Source organism: Egretta garzetta, unplaced genomic scaffold (genome assembly GCF_000687185.1).
Source record: "Egretta garzetta isolate BGI_Z169 unplaced genomic scaffold, ASM68718v1 scaffold230, whole genome shotgun sequence".
Taxonomy (NCBI): Eukaryota; Metazoa; Chordata; class Aves; order Pelecaniformes; family Ardeidae; genus Egretta; species Egretta garzetta.
The window spans coordinates 2,667,516-2,685,921 of NW_009258281.1; the positions used below are offsets into that span (position 1 = coordinate 2,667,516).

The window sequence follows — 18,406 nt, forward strand, 5'->3', positions numbered from 1 at the left end:
ATGCACTTAAAAACAGGCAACAACCTCCCCCCAACACAGTAAGTTTCAGCAAACAGCAACCAAGAAGGAGTGAAAGGGGGAAGCCAGTGTGAGTCATGACTTTAAGCGATGGTCTTTGCCAGATCTCAAAAATTCCTGCTTGCATCAGAATTTTCTCCCTAAGGAGACTCAGGAGATAAAACAGTAAATTCAACATGTCCGTATCTTTCCCCGTCTCACAAGAGCAGTTTTCTACAGTTCTTACTTACAGAAAAAAAAAAAATATATATATATTTCCAGAGCCTATACGCATCCAAAAAAAAAAAAAAAAAGGCAGAAAAACAAGAGGGAGAATAAAAACTAATATAAGCTAAAACATTATTTTGTAGTAAACAATAGAATATAACGTGCAATAGTGCAATTTCTCCTTTGCTGCTCCAACAATGAAGTCTTCGTAGATAGTCCACTGCATGTCAACGTATGGCGTCCCACATCTAACTACGTGCTTGTCGGGCACTGCTGGGTTTGCCGGGCTTTGGAGCCGAGTCACTGTGTCCGGGCTCTCCCTTCCCCTTCCCGAGGTGGCGGAGTTTCTGGTCCCAGCGCTGCATATTGAAAGGCAAAGAGATTACAGAGGAAGGTATAAGTTGTATGTAAAGCAACTGCATGTGTCTACAAACAGCAGCAAAAAAATAAAAGCCGTCGCTGTTTCCACTGCATTACCCTCCATTGGGCTCAAATGGTAGAATGTGAGGTTATCAGTAAAAGTCACTTTAAAAAGAAAAACCATTTCCTGTAGCCTCTGTGAATGAAGGGGCTGATACAAAGCATAATGGCTTCAGCAGAAAATAATAAAATGCAAATGAAGCTTTCTGTGCAATCTCGGGGGGGAAGCAGGATGAAAAACAGTCAAGTGGTTTTTATTATTTTTTTTTTAAATATTATTATTTATTTTTAATTTTCTGGGTAATAGCAACTGCGGTACAAAAAGACATAATAAATGCAGCTGGTACAACTGATGATGCTTTTGGAAAAGGAGACTGAGGTGCGAAGTGGGTGGCGATGTGGCATGGTCCTCGGCAGCCCCAGGCTGAGAGCAAGGGCAGAGCACCGTGGGTTGTGGGGCGCAAGGAAGTAAGTAAAGAAGTCAGTCAGCTCCCCCCCCCCAAAACCCAACAAATGACACTGCCACCTCAGAACTGGAACTAAGCAGATGCCAGCCCACAACATTAATGTGGTATTTGCTCTACAGCACTGGATTTCATCAGGTTCTGCCAAGTCAAACAACTTGGAATAAGATCCCCATACCTTTTCACTTCTGTGGATGTGACAAATGCACACAGAAAAAACTTGCATTTGTAATCAGAACAGTATTTTCCTGCCAGTCACCATGAAGGCTGTTGAAGAAAGTTGAGTGGAAGAGGTGACAGGTTTGCACAGGCACAACCATTATGTCAAATCGACGGCTGAGAAATTTTGTCAAAATAAGAATATTCTGTGTAAAATGACACTCCTAACAACACTGAAATCGCTGATACTTTGTGCTGCATCAAAACATAAAAACGCAATCCTTCCAGAACTTGGAAGGCATTAGGATACATTTAAATTAGATAGCATTAGAATGTATTTTCATATATTGCTTGCGTTTGAGCTCATTGCTTCCCATTCACTACGACATGATTTCCTTACCACGTACCTCCCTCATCGAAGCCAGAAATGTAAATTTAAAATAGTTGCTAATCCACACAATTTGTTAAGAGAACTGTATTTAAAGAACATTAAATCTGAGTAGTTCTGACTTAGTCTGGAAAACATTTGTAAAGCCCTCTTTTTTTTAATTGGCACCACAATCCCAATTAAGCAGGTGTGTGCTGCAGAATGCACAGTTTGCCTATGAAGCTAAAACACTCCTACTGTTTGCTTTTTTGAGAGGGAGGTTTTGATTGCTGCTACACTGCCATACATTGGGGTAATTCAATGCACCCCTTCAGTGTATTTGGCATACATTTCTCAGTAATATAGCAAATAACAGAGCGAGTTAATTTTTGATACTTGATATTAATTAACTGAGGTCAGCACGAGTATTTTCTTCCTTTATTTTGAAAAGATTAGGTAGATGTTTCATGGTATCTGCAACACTTGACTTTTGGTGAGATATTTTCTTACCTTTACTTTTTTACCAAGACGATCCTTCCATTTCTCGGCTATGGAGCCTTCCACCAAGAGTAACCTGCACAACAGAGACAACCAGTTACTCCATCAACAGACATGCACAAGCTACACAACCCAACCCATGCCAGACTGAGATCTCTGTGCCTGCAGAGAGCCTTGTTCCCCCTGAATACCACTAAGGAGCCGTACAGAGAGTCACACCGAGTTCTCCTTAGCTGGTAGCTCTGAAGTTCAGCTTTACAGGCAGTGGAACAAACAACAACAAAAGTGTTTCAAGGGCAATGCAGAAAGTTACCTGGAGCGCTCCTCGTCTTCGTAGCCCATAATGATGTACTCTTCGTTGGCGTTGAGTGGTGGGCACAGGCAGCCGGAGTTCGTGTGAAGGTTTACAGTGTCCTTTGGGATGTTCACCAGGGAAGATTTTAGGATCTCCTTTACTTCCACTACCGCAGTGACGTCGTGACATTTAGTCTTCACCTCCTTCACTTTAGCTCGAATGACTGGGAAAAAGTCACAAAGAGTATAGTTAGCAGCAGCAGATAATGCAGGTCACTCCCAAGCTGTTCTTGGTGACCTCTGGGATTAGTCTTTTGCATGGTCCATTATCAAAAGCTTAGCTGAACTCCAGCAATGTCCCTGCCCCCATCTCTTCACTTCTTCATCCTCCACCAAGAGGGTGCAGGTAGCTCAGTGCAGTATGGTCACAAGCAGGAGTTCTGTACCAGTGGGATTTGCGTCCTATTTAAATTAAGCTTAATTTTTGGCATCCTTTCTTCTTCACCCTTTCCACTTTATATATATTTGATTCATTCCTTGCATGCTCTCCTCCTCCCTCAGGCTGTAACTGCTCCCTCTTTGACTACTTGCAGTACGGATGACCAGACTTAATTTGTCCCCCTCAACCTTTCACTAAATGTGAATGTGCATTAAAACTTCTTGTATCACTACCTCTTCTGGATGACAGGCCCTTACTTTTTCTATTCTCTCTCCAGTGACCCATCACCAATCTGCTCTGCTCTTTATGAACTCCAAACGCTCCTGATCTTGACCTGATGACCTGTTTAATTGTTTCCTCCCTCACACTTTCTTTTTGCCTTAAGTTGCACAGGAGGGAAAGTTGCCTTTCAAAGGCAATGCTTTTCGTTTCTCTCATGGTGACCAGTCAACTGATACCACATGCAAATGCAAAGCCAATCCAGAGGTCATGCTCTAAAGAATGCTACATCTTTCACAGCTTGCAAACAAGAGTCCCTTTCCATTAGAGATAGCAGATTCCCTGGACTCAATCCCAATTTCTTCTAACCTGTGTGAAAAAGGTAATAGGGAAGAAAGAAGACTCATACTGCTCTTTTCTTCACATACATTGACCATAAAGACAATCAGCCAGCATGCACTGCAGCCACATGAAATACAGCTGCCAACAATTAATAGCTGTTATGCATTTAACATACACAATTTACCCCATCCTTAAAACCTCTTAAGATTTCAAACCAAAATCTTGCTTTAGTTTGGAGTTCTTTCAAATGCATTTTGAAACCTCTTCAATTTCAAAGGCTTGAAAAGCTAGGCAATAGCACGCTCAGCAACTCTCTGCCATGTGCAGGTGTGGTACCCATTAAAGAAAGTCACTCTCTGAAGATTCCCCCAACAAATCCACCAAAACAACATAAAACCGACTGGTCACCTAAAAAATAACAACAATGTTTGACTGAATGCAATTGTAACTTTTTAGCTTTTAATGGGAGTTATTTTTCAAAGAAGCTTGTCTGACAATAGCTGTATAAATGCATAATCTTAATAAATATTACACAATTACTAACACTTAAATGAAGTCTTTACGTTCAGTGAGCCTAAGGCTATTCACATGAGTGAATAAGGAAAAAGGATGGGCCCAATTGTTCAATTCCTGTGACAGGTATTCACGGGTTTCATCAGCTTCATTTGCTTAAAACAAACAGTATGAAGAAAAGTGGCAGCCTGGACCTCTGAGATCCCTGAAGACCAGGACAACCTGGACAAGAGAGAGCATAACATGTACACCGTGCACTTCCACAGGCATTACTGACAGCGCAACACAGCCAGCAAGATGCTCATTGCTGGCTTCGATATGCGAAAAGAACCTAGTATGCCTGTTAGCTCCCACGGTGCGTTTGTAGGCAGGAAGGTTAGTAAAAACATCCTTTCCTGTGAAAGCGGAGCATATTGGAGCTGGGAATCAAAGAGGCAGTTCAGGCATAGCAGCCCACAGCGCCGTTTCTGCCACATCACTTTTCACACTAAAGAAGCGCACGAAACCCAGGTGCCTGCCCTGACACTGAAATAACACGCCATGTCAACAAAGACACTCCTGTACCAACATATCAAACTAGTCCCCTCCATCCCACTAATTTGGAAATGTTTCAGGCCACATCTTCTTTCTGCAATAAGTACTAGTGGATTAACGACCAGTGACTGGGAACATAAGCTTTTTTAATGAAAATTTTTCCCCCTACTTTAGCCTTAAAAACGCGAGGGGCTGGCCACCCAGCTGTCCTTACCATAGTTATAGTTGTTGCGCAGATAGGTCTTCTGGGTAGCTTTTATAGGCTTGCACTTGCAGCGCTCTAGAAGACAGAAACTTTTGTTTAGAAAGAAAAGAGCATACGTTCAGTGACAATCTCCCCAAAACCCCAAGCTCACGCCTAACAGAAATTGCACCGAAGTGCCTTGTTTATTACAGGCAAGTGAAATATTAAAACCCACAAGGTATTCTGGTCTGCTCTGCTGGAAGATGTTGTGGAACTGTCTGTGAAATCTCAAAGGTTTCTAGGAGAAAACTTGACATGCTGAAATTTGAAAACCAAAACAAAACCAAAAATACTACAACCAGCTAACCCCACAACAACAAAGATACAAGGAGTTGGTATCTAAGGCAGTAAGATCTTCCATTTTAAGCCAATTCAAGGTTCAGTCTTGATTTCTTCTGTGCTCGCAGGTGCTGCGATTCCATATCCTTACGATGCTGTTCTCTCTTCTGTACTACCCTTCTGAACTCCCCCTGTTTTGCACCTTTAATCATACAGATCGTAACACAGACACAGAAAGAAAACACTACAACAGAGTGTGATTTAACATTTGATCGGAGACTACACATCTCTGCTCAGTTTAACACAGTGGGATGTTCCGGCTAGCAGGCATTCACCATAAGGAATATGATTTTTGTGGCTAATCTCAATGTACAGTCTGTCTCTGGAACTGCACCGTAAGATTTCTTACAGCGTCACAGCCCCTTTACACCTAAAGATGTCCAAGGGTGACAGCCACCAGATGAAGCATGTCAGAGAGTGGTGGGACCCAGTGGCATGTGGCTCCCTGCTCTGAACGCCACTGGGATGGGACCCACAGAATGAAACTTAAACCACGTTTCTTCAGTGGTGACTGGGAGGAGGTTTAAGAGAGATTAAGTTTAAGATTAAGAGGCTGAAGGGCCTTGCTTGACTATTGCAAGTGTTTAGTGTTATCTTTGATCCTGCTCTGGACTCTCCCTCAACTAATAAAGCCAGCCTTGAGCAAATGGCCTTTGACTGAACTGCAGATTAGTCTTTACCAGACTCGGTTGGTTTGTTGACCCAACAGCTTCACGCTCTATGCAGGACTGACCTAGACAGAGATTTTAGAGCACTGCATGGAGAATATTAAATACTGGCACGTTTGTATTTGATCTTACCAATTCTGTGACAAACCAAATCAAAAAAGGCATCTCAAACATAAGAGTTAGTGGAGCTGCCCGGAGAGGCTACCACCAACCCTTCTGATAAATCTATGCCGTGGATCATCAGACCTGAGTATAATTTAAGCCTACGCCACACATGTGGAATTCAGACACAGGTAATAACAAACACGGGCCTTGGAGCCACCCTGCTGTCTGGGTTTGCTGTATAAAATTATGACTCAGAACTTCGTGTTTAATTAACACAGGGAAATTACTAGCCCTGAAGGATGGTCTTCAGAAGACAATAGGAACGAGCACTGTCAGAGCAACATTTCCAGTGGTGCAGCTTCTAGACTGCTGGGAACCACAGCAGAGGTAAAAACGCTCCCATTCGTGCCCCAGGGAGTGCCAGGCAGGACTGAAGCTCCAGACCCACGCATTCATTAACACCACTGATATTTGATGGCTGGTTGTGCTAATGCAAATATTTACTTACTTCAAGCTAGTGTGTAAGTGGAGTTTGGTGGAGTCGCATGGTCAAGCCCAGCTGACTGGTATCTCCCCCTCCAAGCCCACCACTTGCACCCATTGCCAACAGCAGGTCCCAGTATTACGTGTATGTGGTCATCTATTTTGACATTTGACTTGGCGTTTAAGTGGAAGCAGACTTAATGCAGCCTATTTCTATACACCACCGCTCTAAAAGAACAATGCATATAAGCTAGTGACGTAGTTAAATCCAGCATGAAAGGTTTGGACAAGAACTTTTATTTGCTATATAAGATTTCTGCATTTAAAAAAAAAAAAAAGATGGCATCACGTGGTTATGGACTTCTCAAATCTTTACCTATTTTGTATTGAAAGAATTTTTGTATTTGAAAACACAAAAAAAAATAGGGGAAAGAGGAGAGCATTTCAAAAGAAGAGGATATTGTTTCCTTGAATTTCAAACACATCCTCAGGAATCTATATATGGAGTCCTACAGACTTCAGCTTTTGTATGAGACTGTCTTAAAATAATAAAGGCAGAGAAGGGAAGTGATTTTTGGCTTCCCTTCTGCCTGTGGGAGCTCATGCATACTTTAGGCCAAGTTATGGCCCATTTTATAAGCTGCCTCGAAACAGGCCATAAAAGATGTGTTCCTATGGACCCGCACTCATGCAGGCACCTCAGCGTTCACATCCAACAAGTCGTACACTTTAACGTTCTCCTGCTCGACAGTACTTTGCTCTGTGGCACAAGTAGAATAAAATAGTCTAAATTACAAGACAAGAACACACAGCCTCACATTTCCCTCAATTTTAAGACAGCATTGGATTATTTTATTAATTTGAGGAATATGTTTTATTAGTCTTGTTCTAGAAACAAATTATAGACCTGCCCATGTTCTTAATGACAGAGATCTCCGAGTCACCCTACCACTCTTCAAATTTACATTTCAAAGAACTTTACAAAGTGCTGCATTATTTCTAACTACTCTTTAGAGATACAGAAATTAACACAGAGTCATTTGCCAAGGTCAGCTGTAAAGTCAGTCGCAGAGCTAGAACCAACTCCTCTCTCCCAACTCCTGTCACAGTGATTTTCAAAGGAAGCATGTATTTGATCGACGCATGTTCCTTGCAAAGTTGAGCTTTCCCCGGGGAGTGGGAACACCTACAAAAGGTGGCTATAAAAATGTACTGCATCTCTTGATGCTGAGGGGAAGTCCCATCTTACATGAAAAGTCTCCTCTGAAGCTGTCCAAATTACCAGAAGAGCTCTGGGACCACAACACTGTTACATCCCAAGCACCGAGACAGGCAGCAGAGGCTCACACCAGTGTTGACTGAGATCTTAGCGAACTCTGCCGTGGAATCACAGAATGGCAGGGGTAGGAAGGGACCTCGGGAGATCATCTAGTCCAACCCCCCTGCTAAAGCAGGCTCACCTAGTGAAGGTTGCACAGGACATTGTCCAGGCAGGTTTTGAGTATCTCCAGAGAAGGAGACTCCACAGCCCCCCTGGGCAGCCTGTTCCAGTGCTCTGTCACCCTCAAAGTAATAAGTTCTTCCTCATATTCAAATGAAACCTCTTATGCTTCAGTTTGTGCCCACTGCCCCTGGTCCTGTCACTGGGCACCACTGAGAAGAGTCTGGCTCCGTCCTTGTGACATCCACCCTTAAGATATTTTTAAGTATTTATGAGGTCCCCTCTCAGTCTTCTCTTCTTCAAGCTAAACAAGCCCAACTCTCTCAGTCTTTCCTCATAAGAGAGAAAATATTCTTTTTTAATGCAAGTCAACATAGAACTGACAAAACCTCATCATCTAGACCTTTGAAAACTTCTCCCTGTAAATCCCAAAACAAATGGACCACACGGGAAAAGGGTTTTCTACATGGATCGCTCCCAAGAAATGCGCCATCTTAAATATACACACATGCACAATCTAAAACCTGGCCATAATAGTGATCAGTACAAGCACACAAACCTGGCAAATGCTTCCCTGATAAATTAAGGATAAAAAAAAAAGCTCTGGAAAAACTTTAAGCGACTTGAAAAGCATCTGATGAAGCAGACAACAATGCAGTTTACTGCCAAGAGAGACAAAAAAGCTTCTCCCAAAAAAACCCCCTTGCAGCCTCTGAGAGAAGGTTTTGCCAGTAGATGTTGCCAGGGATAAAAGGTGCCTCGAAGAGGGGTAAATACACAAGTACGGCTCGCTGCAACTGTATGCAGCAGCACATGCAATATGCTCCACAAACCACAGAGCTGACCCCAGGGTTTTTAAAACACATCAGGTTGTTACTCGCAAAAAAAAAAAAAAATTCTATTTACTATGGCAAATTTACAGATTTACTTTACTGAAAGTACAAATGAATCAGTTATGAAACACAGCCTCTTAGGTGGCTAAACTGTGCTTGTCAGTTGAAACAGGTGTAGTGCATTGAACCAGAAATTGTGTTTCTACAGCAAAAAGCAGTGATAAAAATATTACCCTTCCTTTTCATCAGCTCTTTTTCTGCACATCTTCACCCCGTTTTTTGGATGGGATTTCTTTAGGTCTCATTTTGCTTTTACTAGTTGAAAAGCATCATGACAGCAACTGAATCTCACTCTCTCCTCTTCCATTGCAGCGTTGCTTACTGGCATTACGTACAGTCTGCATCCCTGAAGACAGGCAGTGCTAAAGATATGCTTATTATTTTTAATATAAAGGTGATGTTGAAGGAATCCAGCTTTACTTTCATACTCAAAGTGTAGCTTGTACGTTCTTCATACAGTACATAGAGCATAAAATCCACACTTTCTCAATGCCAGGCAATTGAAAATAGCTTAAAACTAAAATTATACTAATAGCAGTTAGTACTTAATTAATTTAGCAATAAAAATCTTCAGAAAGTCTTTCAGACACGCTCATGGCAATTTAAAGTGAAGCCTGTTAAAGGGCTTACTTTTATCAGGTTTTTCTAGTTGTAGCTGGCTTTCTGAAGGATGTGCACTGCGATTTAAATAACATTTTGCACCTACACAGCTACTTTCACATGGGACCTACTGATCACATTTTAAAACTGCATTATAAGCTGGGCATTACCAATACAATTTTACAATTCAGTCACAGAGATTAATGCTGAAGTTATCGAAACTTGGTATCTAATTTTATGCTCTACAACCACACTTAGGAATTTATATAAAACTGAGCATCAGTGCGTGCTGTAGCTGATCAACACACCTCTGGAAAAGGAAAGACACGATGGCCAACACCAGGTTTCTGAGTGTCATCTTTCTGACGAAGGCCTAAGAGGAAAACTTCTGAAGGAATGTTAATAAACTTCAAAGAAACCTATCGGTCATTGGCTTGCTTGAGCAACAAATTCACATTTCTGTAACCTATTAGCTACCAATCTGGGCTTCACTTCTTTGCGTTGCCTATGACCAGTGGTAACATTCAAGGGGTTTTACTCAGTTCCGGCAAAAACCAAACCAAAACAAAAATAAAAGCGACAAGGGACCTGCTGGAGCAAAACCAGCCTCAGAAGGGCCCATCCTCAGTCGCCTCAGGTTAACAGGAGCTTTGCCATTATCTACAAAGAGGTCAGAATTTGATTTGCAGTGAAAACGCATTTAATGGTCACTCTCACAGGCCAAGACAAATCTCTTCATGAAGTCAGCACAGCCCTTTTGATGTGATGGAAGTTTTGCCCTGACAAAAGCAGAAGAGATGAGCACTAAAAGACTAAATTGCTAAAGAGTTAATTGAGTAATGCTAAAGAGTGAATTGAGTTGCCTGCTGAGAGGTCCACAGGCTGACCAGCCCCAAATTCCACCTGCCCATGGGATACAAAAGCACAATGTACAGGATTCCAAGACAAGACAAGAGTATTTAAACATCACTTAGTACCGCTCTTATTTAATCAAGTATTGAAGGGATGTGAAAGACTACAGCTTATTATACAGTTTTATAAAAGTGTACTCACCGATGCTGGCACCTCTGCAGTTGCCGTTATTAGAATCCATAGGGAAATCTGGCACAGATTCATAAAACATGTGAAGAAATGTTAGTATTTTTAATATTGGACTATTTCAATACACCAACATTACAATGTTTTCTCTTTCTCTAATACTTAGTATATTAAAACTTAATAACTTCATTAACTAATGGATTATAATGTTCTACATGCCTGTTCAAAGCTGACACGATTTCTCATCTGAACTTCACCCGAATCCAGCACATCATGTTAAATGCTGAGGCGGATTAAACATCCCATTTCTACTGGTGCACAGGCTGGCAGGTTTAGGATAAGGATGGAAATTTATGGCATGAACTTACGAGCATCTACAAAAAGTACACGTACTGTTTGCATTTAATTAGATGATGAAGGAGAAATTACTTTTGGTTTGTTTTTTTGGTTACTGAGGAAATCAAACCAACCAACCACAATCATATCATTGAAGCAAATGCCAAAGCAAATGTTTCAGAACTTCCCCATCCTTTCAGTTTAAAAACATACTGGTTATTCTAAAGGACAGATAAGGGACAGAAGGGAAAAAAGGCACTATGCCCAAAGAACTGCTTTTAGACACATTCGTAAGTGGAATGTGTCCCAGATTAGTAAAATGCATCATTTCAAACCTATTGTTTATTAAATCTCACAATTTAATGGATTTATACATATACTTCATCATGAAAAACAAGTATGTTAATGCATATAATGTTGTACAAGTTAACGAAAAAATAAATGCAAGAGAAACAAGACTTGGAAGAGAGGCAGTATACTTTATTAGAATGACACATGAAATGGAGAAACAAATGAGCTTTCAAATAAAAAGCCCTTCTTTAAGCGTGCATGAACAAATGTTTACACAGCTTTTTCAACTCTGGAAGCTGGTATCATACAGACGTCATCCTTCTTATACCCTTACATTACCATGGATACAACACTGCTTTCACAATACAGAACAAATGAACATGTAACAAAAGTTCCTCTCCTACAGCTGAAGCTGTAAGGATCTGGCTGTAACACAGCCCAAGCCACTGATGATATTTGGTACAGGTGAAGGCTTTACAGGTGTGTGCTAAATTTTAAGGGCTGAGGACATTATTACATTATTTAATCACAAGTTCTGTAAACATGTATTTAAAATACCCGTTTACAAGAGATCTAATATTGCTTAGTTGATCTTCGAATTTGGCCACCCTTAAAAAAAAAATCTCCATCTTAATGCATGTTTATACTTCTTATAGCAACATGAAACTTCCTTCACATAAATGGAGATATGGCTAAATGACAGAGCAAGAATAAATCTGAAAAACAACTAATTCCCTTACTAACATAATAATAAACTTTAAAAAAATTTGAGACTTCAGGAGTAATTATTCCTACCAACATAAAGAGCATAGAACAGATTGAATAGATGCCCTTTTAAATCCAATATACTGTTGCTAATAAAAATCACACCCATTTTCTTCCAAAGAAAGTTCCAAACTACCACAGGATCTTAGCTTATAGAACAAACCCAACATTTGCATGGAGCCCATTTGGTCTTCGGCTATCAGGGGCTTCCACAGCAGCTGTATGGATTCTCCACGCTGCCTTGTAACAAGTCCAATTACCCAAGCTAATTCTTATTTATGTCTTTCATTTTCATTATTCACCTGAGCTATCCTCAAATTTTAAAAAAGCTGTTGTTATCAGGTAGTAATTAAAGATCGTGACCCCTACCAATAGTATATGGTAAAAACCAAAACCAAAACCAAACCTTCATCAAATTTAAATGCATTTTATGTTGTTTCAAGTGCATTCTTGTATTCCAGGACAGGATGAAAGAGCAATTAAAATGGTCTTGTTCTTGTAAAACTGTTAAGTAAAAGGATGACCACATTTCTTCTCATTCTTCCTCTCCTGGGCCAGTCCTCTGTTGTCTTGTTCATTTAGCCAAACCTGCAATTCCTTCTGACATGCTAACAGCATAGAGAGCGCTCGTGTCTGTAGCCTGATAATCCTTCCACCTGCAAAACCCCCCAGCCACCTACCATGGAGAGGTGGCCCTGCCTCTCCATGTGCCTAAGACTGGCCCGAGATGTTTCACCACTCTCCGGGCACTGAAGACGCCAGCAAAGAAGGCTCTCCAGATTTGCTGCCCCTCTCGTTCAGTTGCCTCGGCCAACTTCCCAGGTTGCCTTCAAGGCTGGCTGGCTTCGCACATGTCCAGTGCAACTCTTTGGGGCTTCATATGGCCCAGCAAAGCTACAATTCCTGCCAAAATAGGTACTTCAGTTATGACTGAATGGATGGCGCGTTCACGCTTCCAAAGCACATTCCCTGTGCCAACAAAATTGTTACTGGGGGCAGAAAAACTTTTCATCAGCAGAGGAGGCAAGGCAAATATATTAGGCTGAATGCTTATCATCTTCACATCCATGGAGGGAACAGGGAGGAAGAAGAAGCCCTGAAGTGCACTCTCCTTTCCTAAACCAAGGGCTGATCCAAGCAGCCGTGATTTCATGGTGTTTGAGCAAACCAAGTCCAATTCACAACTAAACAACTAAACAAAACTACAACTACAACTAAACAAAATCCAGAGCCCAGTAAGGGGTCTGCAGCCTTCCCTGGCCCCACTTGGGGGTACGAAGCTCACGTGTATTGGCTGAGGAACCATCCTTCAGACTTACACCGATGCAAGGGGGGGCTGGTAAACACTCAATGTGCCCAATATAAACCCGGTCCTGAAAACACTGAACTAAACTGCCTTCCACCAGATGTTCCCTTCCACTCCTAAGTACACAGCTTGTTTTATTTTTACCAACTTACAACTCACCACAGCCCGTTTCCTAATTCTGCCTTCATTCGCAGGTCACTTGTCCTACCCCAAACCAGTGGTTGTGGGTATCTGACAAAGCAGCTGGCTGTACAACAAGAGTAATTAAGGTACACGCAGAGCATCTATTAATGGAAATGGCTCCCATTTCTGTGCCTTCACGAAGGCTGCGGTGCATGGCGCGTTGTGCTCTGCAATTGTGGTCAGAGCACAGTGTCTGTCAGTGAGCAAAGGAGGAGTAAACAGGTACCCATACGTCGCTCCATGATTCATTTCCCTACTTGCGAGGGCTTGGGCCAGGCAAGTATTGACCTTGCCTTGATGCTTATCTTTCCCAGTGCACTCACGCTTATTTAGGGATGAGCAGTCTCTACTGATGGAGAGTAGCGTGCACTTGCGGAGAGGACTGGAGTCCTCCACCACTGTACAACACATCTCAGGAAAGGCTTCCCATCTCCCTGATCCTTCCCCCATCTTCCTGATCCTTCCCCCACCCAAGCTCATACTGCCTGGTCCCTTGTCATATACGGGGAAGCGATCAGAGAAAGTGTCTAGGCTAGCCCTGCTACACCAGCCACTTGCAAGGTCTTAGCGTGAGCAACCACGAAATCCCATCCCCTGACCCCAGCAGTCTAACGGGCAGGGACTTCTGAGCTCCATCAGGAGATGCACACTGCTTAGACCTCCAGCTGTAATGCAGACAGAAAAAAAAAAAAAAGATGTTTTTAAAAATAAAAAACTGACTTCCTATTATTCACCCTGTCTTCTGAAGCAACCTCTCTGCCAAGTCTATGCAAGACAATCTTTCTGAAAGAAATATCTGTCAGCGATAATTAGCAGGATTGCCAAAGAGGAAATATCCAGAGCTCCAATCCAAAGGCTTCCTACTAAATTTTGTTTAAGTGCAGGGGAAAAAAATCCAAACTGATTTTTCCAATAAGCCATTTTAATTAATTGCTTTTCAGAAGGATGCTATATAAAAACCCCAAACCACTAACCAGGAGAGCAGAGTAAGAGCCACTTGCATTGTAACTGTACAAAATAACAACGCCTGTATCACAAATTCGGATGAGAGGTTTGGGAAAAGAAAACAAGTTGGTAAGACTTAGTTTTGAGCAAATACCTTACTTGTATCACAGTGTAAATTAAAAAAAAAAAAAAAAAAAGCAGAGAAAAGAGCCGAAAGTAACACCATCCTGATTGTCGCTGCAATTAAAGAATACGGACCAGCTATTACTGAAGCCATTGCAGGCACCCAAAGAACAAACCCACAGCGAGCAAATGCTGCTTGGGCACTTTCTTCAGGCGGAGACACCCCTGAGCCCCACTGATTAATAAACCTTCAAATATGCATGAATTCAGACTTTGTAATCTACTTCAGGTCTTAACACAGAGAGGAACTTTGCTAATGTGATTGCAAAAACATGCATAGCAAGGCAAAGTAATAGGAAAATGGATGCTCGTTACAATTTGATACAGATCGCTTGAACTTGCAGAGCAGCCTGCAACACGACAACACAGCCGCTCCACATAATGAATTATTCCACATAACAAACCCTGCTGGGGTTTGATGACATTTAACGGCCTAGGTCTTGACTTGATGTTTAGGCCGTAAAAGTCATTTTAGGGGACTCAGCCTACAAAGGCAGACAAACTGAAGGGACAGTAAAACACCATCAGTGGTATCATTGTTAATAAGGTGTAAACATACTCCTATTTACTTTTCCTATCTTCTTTAAGGCTTAAACCTTGTAATGATTTTGTTCTTTAACTGAGAAAGGAAGCTGCTTCCGACTTTTGAGCAAACACCTAAAACAAATCTCAACTTTAAAATGACAACTTGGGCACGACTGCTCATCCTTGGTACAGTCTGGAACACTCTCATAACATCGCTGCGCATTTCGGCTACTATAAGTAGAACTATGCAAAGTCTGAGTCGCAGCAAATTTCATCTGGAGTCTGGAAATTACTGTTTTGGAAATGAAGTTAATAACGTGAAAAACAAGCATGGGAAACAGCGCTCTCACTTTTCTTTCAAGCATATCACATGCTGGATTACTATGAATTCACCTAGGCAGACAGGCAGGTACAGTGGACTTGACCTACACGGAGAAATCATGGGTTCATATCAGATTTAAGGCAGTAAGTCTCCATCACTTGAATAACCTGCAATTTTCTTTAATGTTTAAGAGGTAGTATTTTTTTTTAAGAGACTCAGAGTTGTCCTCAACCATCTTACGACAGTCACCAAAATGGTTCAGACATGAATTACACATGGTTGATACCTTGTGATGATGCTTCCTCTCTCTTCAACATCTCATTAACAACCCAACATGCCTTCAAGCTATTTTTCTATCTAAGACGTGATGAGACAGAAATCCAACCGACAGATCTGTCCTTCGATATGCACGGTACCCATCAAACTGCTCTCCTTTTATTGCCAGTTCCCTCTTCGAAACAGGAATAAGTATGTCACTCAAGAGATAAACACTCTGTTAGACAGTAGCAGCCAAGCACGAGCGCTGAGCACGTGCTTCTCTTGAGTCAGTATCCCAACACCAGCAATGACTGTGGTCGGGCTGGTCATTCGTTACATGTAAAATTAAAGACAGGTCCTGCGATTGAAATTTTAGATCCAAGACAGTTTTTGTCTATCTGCACTTCTCACTGCTTCACAGGCTGAAGAAGATTTGATAGGACCCTGAATGAACCTGACAGATGTGAGGCAGTCAGCCTATGCACCCAGCAGCACAAGGAGCCCAAAACATACAGAGTACATGAATGAGACCTCCTGCATATGCAAGACAGCTTCTACCAGCGTCTGTGAGCAGAACCGCTTTCACCCCCAAAAAGCGAAGGATGGGGATGCGGGATAAAAGCCATCTATCAGACATCAGCATGCACCAGCCTCACATCTGGGATGTTAACATATCATCAAGAGGCTTCTTCATTCTCCATCCTGGACTGTGACTTGTCTGATCATCCACAAAAAGCCAAAATACTGGGCATTACACCTGCCTCCAGAACACCCACACTGTGCCCAGAGTGTCCCTCTGCTGCCTGGGTGCAATGGAACCCAGGTGTTTCCCAAAGATAACGAAAAATCAAGAAACATGTTTCCCGCAGAATGCTTGTTTGAAGGTGGTCCCTGTAACTTGAGGAACGCTGGACCTCCAAATCAGCAGTGTGGTATGGCAGCTCACACTCAGGTTTTGGAGACCAGCACAAGCCCAGGGGGTCTGCAGAGCTTTTTCCCTAACTGAGCCCTAAACAAGGCATTTCTACTGTTCTTATCAGCCTTCTCCATCACAGACATCGCAGTGGCTATTTCATCCCTTCAACGTGTCAGCAGCCCTGAAAACCATCAGGAGAATGACACAAATGCCTCCCTCATTCCTGCAAAGAGGAAGCCTCTAGAGCTTCCTTACCACCTGGGCTGCACATGGGAAGATGTGATGGGTTGACCCTGGCTGGATGCCAGGTGCCCACCAAAGCTGCTCTATCACTCCCCTCTTAACAGGACAGGGGAGAGAAAAACAGATCGAAAGGCTCGTGAGTTGAGATAAGGACAGGGAGACATCATTCGCCAGTTACCGTCATGGGCAAAACAGACTCAACTTGATGAAATTAGTTTAATTTATTAGCAATCAAATCAGAGTAGGGTAAGGAGAAATAAAAACTAAGTCTTAAAACACCTTCCCCCCACCCCTCCCTTCTTCCCGGGCTCAACTTCACTCCTGATTTTCTCTACCTCCTCCCCCTGAGCAGCGCAGGGGGATGGGGAATGGGGGTTGGGGTCAGTTCATCACATGTGGTCTCTGCTGCTCCTTCCTCCTCAGGGGGAGGACTCCTCACACTCTGCCCCTGCTCCAGCCTGGGGTCCCTCCCACAGGAGACAGTCCTCCACAAACTGCTCCAACTTGAGTCCTTCTCACGGGCTGCAGTTCTTCACGAACTGCTCCAGTGTGGGTCCATCATTTCCACGGGGTGCTGTCCTTCAGGAACAGACTGCTCCGGCATGGGTCCCCACGGGGTCACAGGTTCCATCAGCAAACCTGCCCCAGCCTGGGCTCCTTCCACATGGGTCTGCAGGTCTTGCCAGGAACCTGATTCAGCGCAGGCTTCCCAATCACAGCCCCCTTCCTTTGGGCATCCACCTGCTCCGGCCGTGGGGTCCTCCATGGGCTGCAGGCGGATATCTGCTTCCCCGTGGGCCTCCACGGGCTGCAGGGGGACAGCCTGCCTCACCATGGTCTTCACCAGGGGCTGCAGGGGAATCTCTGCTCTGGCGCCTGGAGCAACTCCTCCCCTTCCTTCTTCACTGACCTTGGTGTCTGCAGGGCTGTTTTCTCTCACATCCTCTCACTCCTCTTCTCTCTCCAGCTACTGTTTCACAGCAGGTCTTTCTTCCTTCTTGAATATGTTATCACAGAGGCACTACCACTGATGCTGATTAGCTTGGCCTTGGCCAGCAGCTGACACAGGGAAAGCTTCCAGCAGCTTCTCACAGAGGCCACCCTTGTAGCTTCCCCCCCACTACCAAAACCTTGCCATGCAAACCCAATACAGAACAGATCCTAGAAGATGTTTGTGGAGGACTCATAACCTGCGCCTCAGTAACCAAAAGTGAACTTCTTATTGGGATTTGCCACAGATTTTACTAACCACAGTTTCTCCACATTTTGCAACAGCCCCAGTCTGCTAGGCATGTGGAATACAACTGATCAGAGGGGAATTTCTCATCTTTTACTACAACATCAGCCAAAGAAAAAAAGTCAAGTGAACTTCAAACGATCTTCAACTTGGCATCATTGAAACAAGAGTCAAGACCAATCACTTCAATGGCGACAGGGAGTTTTTGTGAGCGTCTATACCAGCTCTTCCCAGCTGCAGAAGAGCGTACGATAACTGATCCAGCACGATGTTAACCCGCTGCAGCCTCTTGCAGGCAACTCAACCCGAAGAAAGTGTGTCCTGAGGGTCAGAAGAGCCCTTGCACACAGCTCATAAGAAAGATGCATGGTCTAATATTGGAAAAGGAATGGAAATCGGGCTTTCCAAACCTTGTTCTGATCAGAATAAACCTGGTCAGATCAGATCTGACCTCTGATCAGAACAAACATCCGACCATGTCACCCTTCAGGCTGCTGCCTTACGAAAGGGACTCGACAAATGCATTAACCCTCACCAGCAATAATGTGGAGACCTCAAGAGGAAAGGAAGCAGTAGGATCCTGTTACTCTGCAGGTAGCAAAAAATGAAAG

The 18,406-nt window shown here is 43.0% G+C and overlaps 1 protein-coding gene across 1 annotated transcript; it reads right to left on the bottom strand.

Moving 5' to 3' along the window:
* Positions 1-473: 473 nt before the first annotated feature.
* On the bottom strand, positions 474-10,370 carry FRZB (frizzled related protein). The gene is made up of 5 exons (XM_009636531.2): positions 10,301-10,370; positions 4,689-4,754; positions 2,447-2,651; positions 2,146-2,209; positions 474-584 (listed from the first exon to the last, which is right to left on the bottom strand). Exons 1-5 carry the CDS (start codon positions 10,368-10,370, stop codon positions 474-476), a joined length of 516 nt encoding a protein of 171 aa, XP_009634826.1.
* Positions 10,371-18,406: the final 8,036 nt, after the last annotated feature.